Raw genomic sequence first — 19237 nt, 5'->3', positions numbered from 1 at the left:
AGCCTCAGAGAATCTTTCCAATTCAGAAAAGGAAAAGCTGAATGTGGACATTTTCCTTCAATTCTTGAGTTTATGCTACTGAGACAGGAGGGAAGAGGGCAGGGCACATCCATTAAAAGAATGACACAGCAACTAGCACCAAGATGGTGGAAGATTCAATCCCAGTAGACCTTGAGCTTCAATATACACTCATTGAAACACAACAGCGTGCTAAATGGGCCTCCAGCAGGTGCCAGGACAGTTTCAAGGCTGACCATAAAAGGTCAAAAAGTGGGTGATGGGACATCGAGTTACTGGGAATCCTAGCCCCTTCCCCAAAGTAGTTGGAATAATCCTCCTACTTGTTAGCATATGAAGTTACAGAGCCCATGAAAACTACCCACCCCACATCCCCGGGGCTGTGGGGTGGGCTCACTCACTCTCTCCCCCTCTCCCACTCGCTCCCTTTCTCTTACCTTTTAAGACAGCCTGCATTCCGTCTATGGAGTTTGTATCTGTCTGAATAAATCCACCTTCATTCTTCCATGTCTCACTCTTGAATCCTTTCCTGTGCAAAGCCAGAGAACCTCACTTGATGGGGCACATCTCAGGGACTCACCTGGGACCTGGGACATGGCCATCCTCTCGCGCCCCCCATTTCTCCTGTCCATTAACTCAGGGCTGTGGGAGAATGGACTGACAATACTCAGGTCTCGAGGTTTTGTTTTGCATGATTTATCTTTCTGTTTAGAGCTGAGTTGCTCTGTACTTTTGCATACAGGTGTAATTTTCCATAATAAAAAGTTTAAAAAAATTAAAAGGAGTTGAATTGCTCCATCAGCCCCTCCCCTCCCCCGCCCCACCACTGGCAGAGAGAATCAAGGAAAGGTCAGGACCCAAGAAGTCAAGTTGCTTGAAGGGTTTGGGCTTCAGTACTTTAAGATTCACCTTATAAAAAAAAAAGGGGGCATTTGGGAATAAGAAATAAGAAAAATGCGCGAGCTCAAGCAGCTAAAAAAGAAAGGCACAAAGGAATGCATTGTTCCCTCCGGGTTTTCTATTCTCTTGCCAGATCCTTTAATTATGCTTCTATTCTTTTTTTCCCCAAATTTAATTTTCCCCCAGACTTAAATAAAGAGCAGATGATGCTTCAGAGAAGACTTGGTGAAGAGGCCCTTCAGAAGGTATTTCTTCCCCCGGGTGCAGGTTCTGGCTTGATCTCCGTTTCACTGTGTGATCTTGGGTTATTCTTCCCGCCTCAGAGTTTCACTTTCTTCAACTGTAACATAGGAATTATGCCATTTGCCAACAAATGACCTCGCAAGAAAACTGAAAAAGAAGGCAGGGTAATAGTCGTGAAGGCACTTGGAAAATTTCTAAAGTAGAACGTCTTACGCTGGGAGATGTTATTATTAGAGCATCCCTTGGAATCACCTGGGTTTGGGTTGCTATAGTGCAGGGCTCTGGCACCTCTGCTACTCTGGAATTAAAGCTAAGACAACCTTAGTGATTCACCTGGCTGGGGTGGGACCTCAGGTCTTCCGAAGCTGGATGCCTCCTGGTTGATTTGGTTGGCTGGATGCAGCTTTTACCCCATTAGGTGTTACCGATTTGCACTTGATGGTTCAGGAAACAGAATGTCCTGAGAAAGTGATGCGGTCAGTCCTTGATTATCCATGCTAAGGGGCAGATCATAATCTCAAAGAGCAGATCATCTCAAAGAGTGTGATCATTTTAATCGAGCATTGCAATAATAGGATCTTTTTTTTTTTACCTTCTTCAGTTTTATTTGCTCAGGTTTAGCTTTGCAAAATGGGTGAAGAAACCCAGACAAATGTCGGGTGGAAGGAGGAAGGTCAACTGGGGTTAAGCCTGACTCAAGACTCTCTTCTCTTTGCTTTCATTTTCAAGTGGCTCATCTGACAGCCTGGTCCCCCAGTTTCTCGTCTCCTCAATGCTACTGATGCTCTTTCAACAAATGCCCCCTTCGATGCCACTGACCATCAATTCTTCATTTAATCGTTCATTCATTCACTTATTGAATAAGCATGTATGTTCCAACTAGCTCCTGTGTGTCAAGAACTTCTTAAGGATCAGGTGTCCAAAGATTAGAAAGCTTCCTTCACCTTGACATCTGTTTTAGGAAACAGATGAGTACAATGCAGTGTGATTAAGAACTATCATAGTGGAATGCCTTTGAAGACTGTGAAGGAGGAGCCCTTTCTAAGCCTAGTGGAGTCAGAAAAGACTTTCAGGAGGAGGGAACACTTGAACTTGGACTTGAAGCCTAACTAGGAATTCTCCTTGTGGATGGATAAAGGCAAAGGAGGCGGAGTGAGGGCGTTTAGGAAGAGGGCATAGCATGTGCTGGGGCACGCAGGCATATATAGCAGTGGCACATTTGAGGAGCAGCAAGCCTTCTGATTGGCTGGAGGGTACCTGTGCAGTAGCAGGAGGGGAGCCCAGACAGTTAAGTAGTGTCAGATCCGGCACTAGGCTTATGTTGAAGGACATGGGGAACTACTTCAGAGAATTGAGTCAGATTCTTTTTAGAAAGAATACTCTGCTGACATGTGGAGACTAGAATGGGGATGTGTGAGGTTGAAGGAGCAGGGTGGGTGGCAGAGACCTGTTGGAAGCTGTCACAGTAACCAGCTGAAAATGGATCAGGGCCTCAGTCAGCCAGCACTGGTGGAGGAGGGAGAGGGGGTCAGAGGGAGAGTGCTGAGCAGAGAGAATGAGACTTGGGGACTGATGGAAGGTCCCCAGTGCGAAGGAGGGATGTCTGGAGTGGCCCCCCCAGGTTTCTGGCTTAGGTGACTGTACATAATCTGACTGCCAGTTTACATAGGAAATACAGGAGGAGAATCAGGTTTGGGAGAAAGATGATTTATTTAGCTTTGGAAAGACCAAGATGAGTATGGGACATCTATATGGAAGTAGCCAGCACACAAGTGGGTTTAAGAATTTGGAAGCCAAGAGAGTTTGGGGCTAGAGACCCTTTACATTGGCATCAGTGGGCTCATGAAGGATGAGTAGGGGGAAAGAGGAAGCAAGAGGGCTGAGAAGACCCCACAAAAACAGTATTTAAGATCAAGTAGAGCTGGACTGATACAGGTGAAAAATGGGATGAGAGAGGATGGCCATGTCCCAGGTCTCAGTTGAGTTCCTGGGACATGTCCCACCAAGTGAGGGTCATTGGCTTTGCACAGGAAAGAATTCAAGAGTGAGCCATAGTTTAGTAAAAGTAGATTTATTTATAGAGTTTCACACTCCACAGACAGAGTGTAGGTCATCTCAGAAGGCAGGGAGATCACAAGGAGTGTGTGTGTGGTGGGGTGGGGGAAGATGATTAAAGTAAAATATACACTCCATAGACAGAGCGCAGGCTTTCTCAGAAGGCAAGAGAGAGCGGCCAGGAGGGCATTGTTGTTTTTATATGCTAAAAACTGGGAGGATTATTCCAACTACTTGGGAATACTTGGGAAGGGGCAGGGATTCCTAGAAATTGGGCAACCGCCCTCTCTTTGACCTTTTATGGTCAACCTCAGAACTGCCATGGCACCCGGGGAATGTCATTTCCCATGCTAATACATTACAATGTGCATAATGAAGTTCAAGGTCCACTGGAGGTCGAATCTCCAGCCATCTTGGGCCTCAGGGTCCACTGGGAGATGACTTTTTCGCCGTCTTGGTACTAATATCTGTCATTCCTTTAATGGCTGTGCCCTGCCCCCTTCCTTCCTGGTTCAGGATGATCCAGGAAGGAAGGCTGAAAAAGAGGCCAGACATGCAGGGGGAAGCAGGAAGCAGCATGTCAAGAAGATCAGGGAAGATTTCAGAGGTGGAGATGGGCAGTGCTGCCAAGTCCTAGGGCGGGTGAGTACGATGAAGGCCAAACATGAGGAGACCTGGCTGGGAGAGCAACGCCCCCGTAGCTGATGGGCTCGAGGCAGAGCCTTAGCTAGGAGGGCCGCCCCTCACTGACTGGGATGAACAGAGCTGGGAAGGGGAGCCACCTGCCTGTATCTCTTCACCCCAGTTCCTAGCCCAGAGCTATTTCACATTCTCCACAGCACCTCTGATGAGGAAGAATAGTTGGAAATGGAATTCAGCACCTATTGTCAGGTCCAGTGATAGATCCTTCGTGCCAATAATCTGACCATAGCCCTTTAGGTGACAGCATAATCCTCCCTTTACAGCTGAGGAAATCAAGGCTTGGCCTGGCCAAGTCACTTATTCATTTCTTTCCTCCCCACTGGCCAGGTCACAGCCCCCAAGACAGATCACTGAAGAGTCAGGCTTTTATCTCTCCCTGGCTCAAATTCCTAGAGCTGATAAGAACTTGGGCCAGATACAGGAGAGATTTCCACCACTGAGGCCTCCGCAAGAACAAGTTAAAGCAATGGGCAGAAGAGTGATAAGATACTGCACAAAGAAGCTTTCTTCTTCAGGAGCAAAGATCAGTCAGGGAGGGTGGAGATGGGGAGGGGAGGGAGTCGGGTTGGCTCCCTCCCAGTGACTTCATTGCAAATCTCCCTTCTCAGCACTTAGACAGTTCAAGGCTGCTTGGGTATACTCAGGCCCACATTTTCAAATGAACACTTTCACAGTGTTTCACTACCCTCCAAGATTGGTCTTAACTACGAAAATCTGCATTTTAAAGATAAACAAACTGAAACTCAGGGACTTGCCGATGTCCTTTCTGCTATTTAGGAGCCAGGACTCAACTCAGAACCTGGTGCTGGGATCTCTGTAACCTCGGAGATGGATGATTCCACAAGGAATTGTGCCACTAGTAACAGCTTCACATGTGCACCCATGGACTTCCAAGGCCCCGGGCATCTGCCACTCACTTCCTCTGTTAAAGATGCGAAGGCAGACTTTATTCAGGGGGCTACTGCCATGGGGTTTAGAGAAGGAGAGAGAGATTCGACTCAACTCAATACAACGACGACATGTGGGGAATTATAGCCGAGAGTAGGTTGGGTGGGGTGGCCAGTGGATGGAAAATTACTAAGAGGAAAATACCAAGGTCTGAAGGCTGACCAGGGTTATGAGATATCAATGGTGGGGGACGAGGAATTTCATTAGCCCTGATAGAGGGTGGGGGATTTTCCACTAAACTGACTTAGCAGGATTCTTGCTAAAACTGGACTAAACAGGCCAAGGACAGAGCCCGAGACCAGGACTAGTCAGAAGGAGGACCCAGAAAGAAGCCTGACTCAAGTTTTGTCAAAAGAGATAGTCTTTGTCAGCCTCCTTGACCTCATGGCCAAGGCTGCTCTCCCCTCACTCAAAATGCTCCTGAGACAGGAGGGAAGTGGGTGGGGCGTGGCCATTAAAGGAACGACACACCAGTTAGCACCAAGATGGCAGAAAAGTCAACTCCCAATGGACCCTGAGGCCCAGGATGGCTGGAGAGTTGACCTCCGGTGGACCTTGAACTTCATTATACACGTTGTAATGTATTAGCATGGGAAATGACACGCCCCTGGGTGCCATGATGGTTCCAAGGCTGACCATAAAAGGTCAAAGAGAGGGCAGTGGCCCAGTTCCTGGGAATCCCCCACCCCTTCCCCAAAGTAGTTGGAATGATCCTCCTACTCATTAGCATATGAAATTACCAAGCCTCTGAAAACTAACAGCCCCACGCCTTGTGGTCACTCTCTTTCTTGCCTTCTGAGATGGCCAGCAGTCCATCTACAGAGTATGTATCTACTTTTACTGTAACCAACTCCTCCCACCCTCCCCATGGCCTTTCTCTTGCCTTCTGAGATGGCCTGCACTCTGTCTATGGAGTGTATACCTCTCTGAATAAATCTACTTTTACTCAACTATGGCTTGTTCTTGAATTCTTTCCCGCATGAAGCCCCACTTTTTTCCTGTATCACTCCTTACCGGTCTCCTGCTGTGCCTGCCTGGCATGCTCCCACCTCAGGCCTTCTTAGGAACATCTTCCCAGCAGGAATCAGGGCCCCTCAGGTCTTTACTCAGTCTCCCCAGGGCCCTGTCTATGAGCCCAAGTTAATCCTTGCCCTTGTTACTGAAAAGTTCATGTGCCCGATGCCTAGTGAGGCCAAACAAACTGAAACATCAGAATTTGGAGCAGAATAAGGTTTATTGCAGGGCCCATGCTCAAAAAACCCAGACTCCCAGTGGTTTTTTGGGAAGAAGTTTTTAAAGGCAACATTTGGTGTGAGGGCTGCAGGGCATGTGACTGTCTTCTGATTGGTTGGTGTGAGGGCTGCAGGGTGTGTGACTGTCTTCTGATTGGTTGGTGTGAGGGCTGCAGGGGGTGTGACTTTCTTCAGATTGGTTGGTGCCCTGTAACAAGGCGGTGCCCAGGAATCTTGTGCTCAGCCTGAAGTTACCATCCTCACCTGGATGGGGGTCTTAGTTCCTGCAGAAGAACTCAAAGACATTGTTATGTATATTCCTTGAAGAGGAAGTTGGACCCTGTCCCAAGGCTGCACTATTGTGTGTGTGTGTGTGTGTGTGTGTTTTTTTAATTGAAGTACAGTCAATTTATAATGTTGTGTCAGTTTCTGGTGTACAGCATAATGTTTGTCATACATGTACCTATATATTCCTTTTCATATCCTTTTTCATTATTGGTTACTACAAAATATTAAATATAGTTGCCTGTGGTATACAGCAGAAACTTATTTTTTATCTATTTTATATATAGTGGTATCTGCAAATCTCAGAATCTCAGACTGCCATTTTACTCCTTTCCACCCCTTTCTCCCCTAGTAACCATGAGTTTGTTTTCTATATCTGCGAGTCTGTTTCCATTTTATTTGTGTCTTTTTTTAAGATTCCACATATAAGTGATATCATATGGTATCTTTCTTCTCTTTCTGGCTTACTGCACTTTGTATGATAAATCTCCAGGTCCATCCATGGTGCTGCAAATGGCATTATTTTATTCTTTTTTATGAGTGAGTAGTATTCTATTGTACAAATATACCACAACTTCTTTATCCAGTCAACTGTTGATGGACATTTAGGTTGTTTCCATGTCTTGGCTACTGTAAATAGTGCTGCTATGAACACTGGGGTGCATGTATCTTTTTGAATTAGAATTCTTTCTGGATATATGCCCAGGAGTGGGATTGCTGGATCATATAAGTCTATTTTTAGTTTCTTGAGGAGGCACTATTGTTTTTGACTGTTACTGCCTTCTCTCCCTTCCCTGATTAGCAGCTGTTTGAACCTGCCCTTTGGAACTCAGGGGAAGGTCGACGAGGCTGAATGAAGCCTATTTTCTATAACCAAGAAACAGGGGACAGATTTGTACCAGGGAGGACCCCACAGGGTCCTGCTCTGTTTCACCCCCAGCACTCCTCCTGCCTCTTTCCTGATTTGATTTTGCTCCATAGCACTGATCACCATCTAACACATTGTATGTTTTCCTTTCACATTTTGTTTATAGTTCCCTAATGAGAACGTCAGTCCCACGAGGCAGGGACTTGCGTCTCGTTTGTTTACTATTGTATCCCCAATACCTGGAACAGCATCTGGCACCTAGGAGAGGCTCATTCTTTGTTGAATGAGTTGGGTGCCTGGATGACAGTCTCCACAACACCCTCAGATCTCGATTATCTCTGTCAAGAGCAGAGGATAATAATGCCCAATGATGGAGGATCCATCCCACCAACTCCCAGTGTACTCTACCATTCAGTATTTCATTTTTGATACAGGAACACAGAAATTAGCTCAGCTGAACCTTGAAATAGTCGCCTTCTATAATAATTCTCTGGTGTGGTGTGTTTATGAGGGGTAGAGAAAAGGAAACGGAAGCCCAGAAATATTGGCACCAAGAAACCCCTTCTAGGATTCAGAGTTTGCTGCAGAAAAATTCACATGCATACAAGATCCTCTTCTTCACACTCCAAAATAATAGATGCATCTGTGTCTCTCCCTCTCTCTTTCTCTCTCTCCCTTCCTGAGAGATCATGTGTGACAGGCCCCTGATTGGCACTCAGTTGATATAAGCTGTTCTTTCTTATCTGCTATCATCATCTCCCCTTACAGATGCCCTGGGCACCCCACACTCTTTCTGAAACCTACCATGCTTTCTCCTGCCAGACGCCCCTGCCCGTGCTGTCCCTACACCAGAAGTTATCTTTCCCCCACCCTGTCTCTATCCACTGCCCCCTCACTTCTCGTCTCCCTAGTAATTCCTCACTCATCCTTCAAGTCGCAACTGAAATTGCCTCCAAGGGTTCTGCACTTCCCCTGGGCAGAGTTCATCTCTCTCCTCCAACAATAGCACCCAATACAAGCACTGCAATTAGGTGGCATTATCATTGCTAATTTGTTCCCACGTCCTTCTCCCCAAGAGACCGTGGGAGGCTGGAGGGCACAGAGACTTCCCTTATTTGGTACTGTCTCCCCAGCCACTGACACGTGGATGACACACCCCAGGACTAGGGGGGAGAGATGGAGGGGCTCCAGGCAGCCCAGCCACTGTCCACACCAAGGCAGGTTTCTCCTTCCTCACCCCTTGCCTGGGAGGCTGGGGAAAGCCTGCTTCGAAGGTGGCCGACACACGTGAACAAATGAGCTTCCTCAGGGACTCCCACATCTGAGGGCAGAGTCCACACACACTTCCTCTAAATCATTAGCTGCTTTCAGTGCTCTCCAAGGCAAGGGCTGATTTTTCAGACAGGGAATTCGAAGGTGGCCCAGCAAACACAAATCTGTGGCATAAAGTAAGTCACCCCTGTTGAGAAGCATGGGTTTCTGTGTGCCTGTTCCCACTGCTGTGTTCGCTGCCCACAGTCATCCGGAAAGTGCCAAAAAACAGGTCAGCCAAGACCCACCAAGCCTCAGAACCAGATAAGGGAGCAGAGCCCGGGGATCATCTAGCCTGAGCAACAGGCAGGGGTTTTTGTCTTTTTCCCAGCATCCCCAGTGCTACATTAGTCCCCAGCACAGACCTGCACCCATTTAAACATGCTGAATGAATGTGTGACAGGAGGATCCGACAACATCACTGGGAAAGGAACAAGATGAAGGAAACAGTGAAGCCCTATGGTTAGAAGGAATTCTTATTTTTTTCTTTTCTAATAAATTCTTTTCTTAACCTTTTTATTTTTATTTTTTGGTGGGAGGAGGTAATTAACTTTATTTATTTATTAACTTATTTAATGGAGGTGCTGGGGATTGAACCCAGGACCTCATGCATGCTAAGCATGTGCTCTACCACTTGAGCTATCCCCTCCCCCAACCCAGAAGGAATTTTTTAATAAGCCACCAAAAGTGGGGCTGATGGGTGAGTCTCCCAAGCGGCACACTCATACAACAACAGACAGTGACCAAATGACTGGCCCAGAGTGGGGGCCCCGTTAACTGAAGGCCTTTGGGTTGACCAAGTGGAAGATGTTCATTCCCACCTGGGCACAGACGTAGAACCACTCAGCTTTCCTCATCCACCCTTTGTCCATGGAGGGCTCAGCCTGTCTCAAGAAATATTGAATATTTAAAGGACATTTGTTACAAAGAGCAAAAAAATCATTACAAAGCCGGGGTGGCCACATGTATCTCAGTTTAACTTTGGCCACAGTAAGATCCAGGACCATTTTTAAGAGCCAAAAAGTGCACAAGACTTTTTGAAGAGTGCTAGTCACCCTTCCTTCAGGTTGTGTCTGCAGAAATATCTCTGCAGGTGGGCTACAACCATCATTTTAAAAGCTTAGCTGTATGGGAAGGAAGCTAACATTCGTCTAGAGCTGGTCATACAGCAGGATACATGGACTAGACACTTTTGGTGTCTCACTTGATCCTCGGGAGGTGCTGGGCCCCTTCTGCTGATGGGAACCGAGGCCCCAAGGTGATGAGGAACTTGCCTGAGCTCACCAGCCGATCTGTCACAGGCTGGCTGAGTCCATGCCGATGCCACATGCAGCTCGCAAGTGAGATTCAGAAAACCCTCGTGATTTTAAGAGAACCAAACCTTTCCGATGAAAACATTTTTCTGGCTTTTTTCAGGGACTGACACATTTGTTTGGGTGTACTAAGTTTGGCCTGGCACAGAACCAAAGGGACCTCTGACCAGGAGTGTGGTGATGTCTGACAGATGATGGACTGTGTAGGAGAACGAGAATGTGCTGTTGTGTGGAACGGGCCCCTGAGGAGAAGAGTTTAACTCCCTTTGCAAAGCGGCTAGGGTGCACTGTTTCCTGGGACAATCACCCCACCCACAGACACATCGCGGGGCTGCAGGAGGAAGGTTTATAGTGTGTGAGATTGCGTTGGTGCTGTCTGTTTCAACCAGCAAAAGCAGCAGAAAGACATGCATGCAATAATCCTAACCTCGTTCAACTAAAAAGATTCCTCGGGCCCTCTTGGGAAACTTTATTTTGCTTCCCAAGGAGGGAGGTGAACAAGTTTCTTCAAGGTCAGTTTCATTTGGAGATTTTCCTCTACCGCTCTCCATTTAATTGGCCCACGAGAAGAGTAGACATAACCTGAAGATGCCAAGTAAAAAGTGGAACTTTGGATGAGCTTTATTTTTAAAAGGTCTTCCTTTGGGTAAACCCATTAATAAGCCTTTGTCCCAGGGAATCCCCTCCTGAGAATGAAAACATGGAGACTCTAGGCTTCCTGGGTTCAGTCTGACCCTGATACTCACCTTGGACGAGGAAGTTCATTCATCTGTGCTTGCTTCCTCATCAGTGAAATGGAGATAATAGAATTATCTACCCATAAGTTTTTCTGTAAAGATGAAGTGAGATAATGCAGGTAATAAGCACAGTACCAGTCCCCCAAACACAGGAAGCCCTCCATTGTTTCTCATTATTACCTTCAAGAGCCAATCAGAAACATGGACAGTTTTACTCAAAGCTGCTCAATGCAGCACTGATGACAATAATGAAAAATCTGAATCCAAAAACCACAAATTAGGTGAATGACTAAGCAAAATACAGGCTGCATGTCTGGTCTGGAAAGATGACGGAACGAATAAAAATTCTGGCTCTGAAAACTATATGATAAATTTTAAATGTTTATAAGCGGGAAAAAACTGTTTCTAATTGCATCTGTGACATATGTACAACTGTGTTAAAACCAACACCAAATCCCATAAACAGAGGGAAAAAGAGAATGACATGAAAATTCATCAGGATGAGTAAACTGTGTAATCGTTGGTTTTCTGTTCTCTGTTTTCCAAAGTGCTTTATATAGTTGCATGATTTTGAGTAAAAATATACAAAATAGTATTTAGAATTACGTTCAAGTTGTTCCTTTTTGAGTGTAGTCTGCACTGAGGCACAAGGGTTGCAGAACTGAGTGTTACCTCCAGTTATTTTATTGTGTTCAGAAAAGACGACCAGAGGGAGGCAGGCTAGGCAAATTAGTTTTCCTTTTGTGGGGGGAAGGGGGGCTTTTTTTGTTTTGGGGGTGGGTAATTAGGTTTATTTATTTTTAAAGACGGTACTGGGGATTGAGGCAGGACCTTATGCATGCTAGGTGCTCCCCACTCCAGACTTTTAAGTCATAAATACTCGGTTCTTTGAACCCTTCAGTAAACAAGCTTGGATTCTTCCTTATTTAGGACACACTGTTTAATGTTTCCATGTCAACTTCTCAGCAGCTTTGCTGCGGTTGCTACAGACGTTCTAGCTGACCCTGGGTCAGGGAAGCCAGTGAGGCCAAGGAACTGGAAGTCAGGCTCCCACCAGTCAGTGAGAACTGCCTGGCTTTCATGGACCAGATGAGCTGGGTGAAAACCAAGTCTGTCCTAAAACCACTTTATTTTCAATCTCTTTTCCACTACACCATCCTCCAAACTGCCCATCTGGCTCTCCTTTCATTCACAAGCCCTCTTTCCACTCCTTCTTTGAGCCCAGCGCTGTGTTGGGGACCAACATGGATGCTCCTCAGCTCAGCTTCTGCCTGGAGAGAAGTCAGTCCCGGGCCAGAGAGAGGGCAGACAAGCAGACGTGTCCCAGGGTGACACGCCAGGGCCACGGAGTGTCAGGGCTGCAGAGTCAGGGGAAGCCACCACTCACTGCACAGCAGAGGTGGTCCTGGTGGAGGACTGGACCCAGCCAACGTTTCCAGGGCAGGGGAAGGGCATTCCAGGCCAAGGAGCAGCAGGGACAGACGTGCAGTTTCAAAGGCACTGTGAGGGCAAGGTGTGCTGAGGCTGGTCTGTGGGGTTCAGCTGGGAAGAGAAAGATCAGGAAGAACTCGTGTGTGAAGAGGCCATGCGGAGGTGGTTGGCTTCACAGTCAATGGCAGTTCTGAAGCCAGGGAGAGGCAAGCTTGGATTCTTTTAGGAAAACCCTGGTAGCAGGGTGGAGGGTGGACGTGTCTGGAGGTGTAACCTGTGGCAGGGGGATAAATGAGGAGGTAGCAGCAGGAATCTGAGGATTGCTAAGCAGGGCTTTCTAGGGCCCTGAAGTAGGGAGGGGGCGAGGACTCAGATCAGGGAGCTGGCAGCTGGAACGTAAGTGGCAGCTCTGGCTGACCGGCTGGATCTGAGGGGTGGGAGAAATCAAGGATGGACAGGCGGCTATGGCTGCAGCCATGGTATTAACCAGGACAGGACATGTCAGAGAAGTGGGTTTGGTGGGGAATAAGGAGAGAGAATGAATTCAGTTTGGGGCAGGGTGAGTAAAATGTGCCTGTGCGGGGGTCATCTGGGCAGTTGATCAGAGAGGTCTGGCCTTCAGAAAACAGATTTAGGCTGGAGATATTGATCAAGGAAGGCAAAAGTGGGCAGACTGTCCAGAAAGACATGAGGTTACCCCGGTGGAACGGAGGACAGAATTCTTGGGAATAATTACACTTCAGGATCCTCAATCTTCAAAATTCGATTTGACGGAGGCTTGCCTAACGGTTCACGGAGGCTCTAAACTGTGTGAATATTTTTCTTTTCCGTGTGCGTGCCTGGCCAATTTTCAGGTCAAGTTTTTCGAGTCATTTGTTTCTGCTGACCCTACCAATGCTGTGGTGTAAAGAGGCTTTGGAACTGGATGTAGACCTGGGCTCCTGGCCCAGTTCCCGGACCAAGGATGAAGCAGTGGAAGCTCTCTGTTACCTGCCCTGCAGAAGAGGCAGAGGGAACTGTAACACTACAAACTTGTTAGGCTTGCAACATGATGTGTGTCTGCTTGGTAACAGAAAAGCCTGTGACCTCAGCCCTATAGTGTAATATGTTACATAAACTAAACCAAAGGTTTCTCTGGGTAAAGATAGATCATCTATAAAACTGATAAGCTTTAGGCCCAGACCAGCATGTTTTAAACTGAAAATGTGGGTTGATTTTAATGTTTACGCTGGCTCTGGCAATTCCATTATCATAAAAAAGTGGACTGGAAAGTTCTAGATGATAGGGCACTTTTGTTTTTCTTTCCATTCTGACTTTACCAAAAAAAAAAAAAAAAGGCCAGTATACGAATTACAAATGCTGGATGAGCTCAAGCTTTCAAAAATATATTATCATTTTCATAGTCATCTAATTTAGAGGCAGTGGAACAAATCCAAGTAGCAATTTTATTTTAGTCTACAGCACAATTTTTTACATACATTTTAGTGGTTCTGACAGTGTTACTTCTGAGCAGACTTTAAATGAATCCACAAAAGTTAATATATTAAAAATAAAATATACTCAATAAAATAATAGGCATTCAGATGTTCAGGATCATGCAGCCAGGGGTGGTCTGGTCAGTGTCATCACTGGGTATACCTTGCATATTTAAGAAGTCACCAGCAAAAAGCAGTTCTTCTGTTCCCGTATAATATACCAAATTCAAAGAGTTCTAAACATACACCCACAAAATAAACCCTCATTTAAAGCCACAACAGCACACAATTTCAATGAATTTGAATTCAATGTATTGTCAATCCAACAATTCCAATGTTCAAACCCATTACTAGAACACAGGCAGTATCAGCACCTGATCTAAAAGTAAAAGGCAAGGTTATCCCACTTATTAAAACACCAACAAGAGATTAATCAACAAAGCAACTAATACGTTAATCTTAATATAAGACACCGAGGGAAAACCAAAACAATATATTAAATACCACTCCACTGAGCCTGGATATAACCCATGGACCATAGACACATGAGTTTCTATCTGGCAGACAACGCTTTAAATATTTTTCTATAAAAAAAGGAAAAAAGTATATCAGGAGATGCAAAGGAAAGGTAGAAATGTGAATTTATGCATCTAGTTCCACAATTTAAAACGAATATCAAACTGATAATATAAAGCTAAGGGACAATGACGTAACCACTGGGCACCAAACAGGCATTCCCACTATTCACTGGAGTCCAGCGGATGGTCAGCCCAACAACATGCTCCCAGGACAGACTGAATTCTCATCCACTGCGGAAAAAGACCCTGAAGAAAACATGGCAAAGACACAGAGAAAAAGTTGAGTCTTTTGAAAAAGTTAATGATATCAAAATACTTTTCCATCGCGGGTAAACCAAACTAGGTCAAGTATGTGGCCGAAAGCAGCATGGAATTCAGAGTCAGAGGTTGGCAGAAAAGTTTGGAAAACTTGCAGTTTTTCAAAATCGGCAATTTCTCCATGTTTAATAAAACGATCAGAAGAGGTCTGTCTGTTCACTTGTGGAATGTTGACAGCTTGCTGCAAAAATTCACAAGGATGAGGAACCACAGAGATGCACTTCAATGAAGTATTTTTTAAAAAATTTACAAAAAACTGAAGTTTCTATTTAAAAAATGACCACATCATGCCAAGATGAAACATGGTAAAAAAAGTAGTGAAAGTTCTGTCCATGATTCTTCACACAGCTAATGGGAAAGTGATAGAAACCACTGTCTCCTAAAAAGGAAGTTTTGTTATTGCACTGACTTTGACAACCTGACCTAGTAATTTAGAAAAAATCATGTAGTAAAATCTGTAAAATTAAAATACAAAATTCTGGTTTGTAAACATCAAGCTGGCCAAGTCTATCCAGAGTCCTTCATGATAGTGGAATGGAATGAATAATTAATTCACTGCCTTATTAGCTGTGAGGGGGGAAAATTCCAGAACACAGCTTTTACACTTTCACAGTAATTATATTCAAAAGATACAAAGAAAGTCAGTGCAGTCTTCTTTTTTTTTGTTTTTCCTCCTTTGTGCAATTTTCAGCTCTTACCCGACTCCTAAGTGCCATAATTGAAATAATACTGGTTTGGAGACCTAGTACAGTTTGGTCATAAGTGTCGCATAAAGTCTGTTGGACTTCGGTAAAGGTATTTCCAGATGGCATAGTAGTGCACGGCGGCTGCCGTGGCCACGAACAGGTGCCAGATGGCATGGGCAAACGGAATGACGCCGTCACTCTTGAAGAACACAACTCCCAGGCAATAAATTAAGCCCCCACAGGCAAGTTCGTGGAGTCCATCGGTGTTATTCTGTCGACAGAAGGAAAAATGACGTCACGCTGAGGTTAAAAGCCAAAGAGTTCATTGCAACTCCCCCTAAGCCTCCTGAGTTTCCAGACAATGAAGCAGCTTTGCAGAGACAGAATCCTGCTCTGTAAACAGGAGCAACACTGAGAAGTCTGTCTCATACATCGACCTGGATTCCTATCTGGGTCGGCAGTCTTGACTGGACCAAGCAGTCAGGTCACAGGTTCCACAGTGAAAAGCAGCGCCACCTGCCGTCGACCGCAGGTGAACCAGACAGGACGGTCCATTTTAATAAAGTACAATCCCAGCTCTCATCTTCCCCCTTTAAGAGCTCTCTTCCCGACTCAGGCGCACCCACGCCACTCCACCTACAACCCACACCCTCCGTCCTCCTCCGACACTGGGCTACACTAATCCCTTTTCCGAGACTCCTCCCTCTTCTGCGAGCTTACAGCTTCCTCGGGGCTGACCAGGAAGTCACTGGGAGGTGCGACCTGGGATGCGAGGTGAACAATGGACTTCCAGCCTTCCAAATGCTGCCAGGCCTTTTTGTCTTTGGGCCTGGGAGTTTCTTAGCTTAGCAGGAAATTAACCGTCATGTGTGCTTCAGCACAAAAAGGAGAACGCATAGGCGGCCCTTGGTTTCCAAAGACCTACAAGGTTCAAGGGGCTGTGTGAATGAGAGGGGAGAACAGGGGCAGGGCTCAGGAAGCGGATGAGGAAACAAGCCAGGGTTCCTGGGAACCAGGAAGAGAAAGGTCTCAGGCTCCGCAGGGCGAGTGGAAGCCTAAGCTGGGTCGCGGCAGAGCCTTGAGAGGGGACACGCGTGTGGAAGTCCCAGAGGCCAGGGCACTGACAGCTGCGACGTTGTGAGCCTCAGGGCGGGTCCCTGAGGCCAAGCCTCACGGAATGCGGGGAGGCTCCAGGCCAAAGCCACGGCAGCCATGGAGGACACGAGCTGAGAGTCAGCTGTGAGGTCCAGGGCCAAGGTTAGGATCAGCCCAACTGTCTAAGCTCTCATCAGGACCATGGATTTTGTGGGATCAAAAGATGAGGAAGGGGCCAATTCAAATACCGGACATCTCACCACCCCAGATTTCATTTTCTTTAAAAAGGAAAACACAGCAAAACATAACCCCCCACACACTATTTCCTAAAGGTTTTAAAGCAATTATTATCCATTAATTACACAATATTCACTGTGTACATGTATTAGGGGCATTTTTCTGAGAGGGTTAAGGTTTTCACGGGAATCGGACAGGGGCATCTGACTCCCAGTGATGAGTCAGTCATCCCACACAACCCCCTTATTTCAGAGATGAAGACACTAAGGCCAGAGACACGAAGTAACCTGGACAAAGACATCACTCTTTTCCTCTGCTGAAACAATAAACAACAGACCAAACCAAGCCTGCAGGTTGGTTTTGACACACGTTCTGCTAATAGTTCAAGATACAACACCTGCCTTTCCCACTTTCAAAGAACCAGGACATAGTTAATCCTAAAACAAACGGAACAGGTATGTCTTCTTAATTATGGTCATTACTGTGTTTCCATGTACCAGGAACTGTTTGAAGCACTCATTTAATCTTCACAACCCTAACTTAGGTGCTATTTTTATCCCAACTTTACAGATGAGAAAGCTAGAACACAGACAGATTAAATAATTTGACTAAGGTCACATAGCTTTTAAGTGTCAGAATCAGGATTTGAACTGAGAACCAAGGTGGTCAGTTTCCTGAAATTACATTCGCTGTTTTCTTTTTTTGGCAGAGGGTGGGGGGCAGGTGGTCATTTTAAAAATTGTTAATTTACATAGTGTAATGCATAGGTCTTAAGTGAACAGGGAGTTTTAATAAATGCACACACCTACGTAACCTATACCCCCACCAAGATACACTAGTATCTTAACACCCTAGAAAGCTCTTTGGTTCCCCTTCCCAATTCTGGACAATCCCTTCCACCAAGGCAACCAGTTTGTACTGCTGTTGCCACAGACTAAGCCTTTATGTTCCAGAACCTCACATAAATGGAATTATGCTGTATGTACATTTTTGTGTCTGTCTTCTTTTTTGCTCAATATAATGGTTTTGAAATTCACGCATGTGCTAATGTATACGGTCATTCCTTTCTATTACTTAGCATTCCATTGATTTAACATAATTTATCAATTCTTTCCATTTGGGGGCTATCATGAATTAAAAATTCATACTTATATTATTTTGTAAGTCCTTTCGTAGCTATATGTCTTCATTTCTGTTGGGTAATACCTGTCGAGTCATAAATGTATGCTTAATTTTATAATAAACTGCTAAATGAATTCCCAAAGCGGCTTTACCATTTTGCACTCTCCCCAGCAATGTGTTAGGATTCCAGTTATTTCACTTCCTTGCTGGTATTTGGTGGCATCAGTCTTTTAGATTTAATTTTAGCCATTCTACAGGGTGTATACTGCTGGCGTGCTGAGGTTTTAATTTTCATTTCCTTGATTTCCCTGGTGACGGGTGACACTGAGCGCTTCTTCAAGGGCTGCTGGGTACTTGTGTACCTTTCTGTTTGTAAAGTGTCTGTTCAAGTGTTTTACCCATTTTTACAGAATCAATGTTTTATTATTGATTTAGAGTCCTTTATATATTTGAGATACATGACCTTTGTCAGACACATAGAGAGTGCAAATGTTTTCTCCCAGGCTGGGGCTTGCCTATCCATTTTCAAGTTCATTTCTTCTGCAGTATCTCATCTGTTGTTAAACCCCTCCAATAAACTTTTTCTTTAACATACAGTTTTCAGATTTAGAATTTCCACTTGGCTCAATTTTTTAATAGCTCCATTTCTTTTCTGAGATTCCTTAACTGTTTACTCATTATGTTTTGAAGTCCCGGTATGCTATTTCAACACCTCTGTCATCTTTGGCTGTTTTTATTGACCTGTTTTTCCTTAGGTATGTAGGTCACGCTTTCCAGCTTATTGCTTATCTCGTAATATTTGTCTGGGTAATGGATGCCAAGTTATTAAAGAGTATAGATTTTGTTGTCTTTCTCAAAAGAATGCTGTTCCAGTAGGCAGTTTATTTACTGGGGGATCAGTTTTACCCTTTTGAGGTTTCTGGGCTTTGTAATGGGCAGTGCCAGAGCTCCCCCCCTCACTCTAGGGCCAGAGCAGCTCTTATCCTAAGGTGTGGTCTTGCTAGGGTCCATGGAACACCCGAGTTGTTCAGCATGGTCTCTCCACGCTGGCTGGCTGGCTGGAACTCTGCTATCCCCCAGCACCAGGCTCCCTCCGGCATCTCCATTTATTCCACAGCCTTCCCAGAGCTATCTCAGCCAGAGCACACACGGAACCTTGTCCTGCACGAATGCAGCTTCGTATTTGGGCAAGGAGTGAAGCAGACCCCTTTGTAGGTCTCTGGACTCTCGTCTGTGAGGCCCGCTCCTCTCTGGCGCCCCGCAACAAAACTGCAGCCTGCTTCAGGAGCTGAGACGCTCATTTGTTTCCTCCACCCAGGCTGCTGCTCGTGGGCTCCACCTCCTCCCACTGCAGTTTGGAAAGTGCTCTTCGGGAGAAAACTGCGGTGCATTTGAAGGTTGTATTCTGCTTTCTCTCCCCTCAGCGATCACAGTCCTACATATCTGTGTTCAATGCCAAAAAAATAGTTGTTTCCTGCCCTTTTCTTAATTTTACAGTAAGTCTGATACCCATTTTTCTGACCGGAACACCAAAGGTTTGAGCCTTCATTACTTAACACTGTTTCACTGTTCCTTCAGATGCTTATGAGGTTGTTTCTGATCTCTCTCTGCCTAGCTCACTGGCTTTATCACAAGACTTGCTCTACCTGCAAAATTACACCGCCTCACGCACACATGCAGATT

At 45.5% G+C, this 19237-nt stretch overlaps 1 protein-coding gene across 10 annotated transcripts in view; it reads right to left on the bottom strand.

The window, feature by feature from the left end:
* Positions 1 to 1100: 1100 nt before the first annotated feature.
* Positions 1101 to 19237, bottom strand: part of LOC102536580 (monocyte to macrophage differentiation factor) — a 38647-nt gene continuing 20510 nt past the window's right edge. For 2 of the 10 annotated variants that reach the window (XM_072938607.1, XM_072938600.1), the window contains 2 exons: positions 10622 to 10704; positions 9123 to 9450 (listed from right to left, as the gene is read on the bottom strand). In XM_072938607.1, the coding sequence (XP_072794708.1) occupies positions 9336 to 9450; positions 10622 to 10704 (198 nt within the window). In that variant the 3' untranslated portion in view covers positions 9123 to 9335. Of the gene's footprint in view, positions 1309 to 6137; positions 6383 to 9122; positions 9451 to 10310; positions 10458 to 10621; positions 10705 to 13468; positions 15372 to 19237 lie in introns of those variants that run through there. The other 8 variants (XM_072938606.1, XM_072938599.1, XM_072938605.1 and 5 more) reach the window with 7 other exon arrangements.

The sequence above is a fragment of the Vicugna pacos genome, chromosome 16, assembly GCF_048564905.1.
Source record: "Vicugna pacos chromosome 16, VicPac4, whole genome shotgun sequence".
Lineage (NCBI taxonomy): Eukaryota > Metazoa > Chordata > Mammalia > Artiodactyla > Camelidae > Vicugna > Vicugna pacos.
This window is presented reverse-complemented; position numbering and strand designations above follow the sequence as displayed.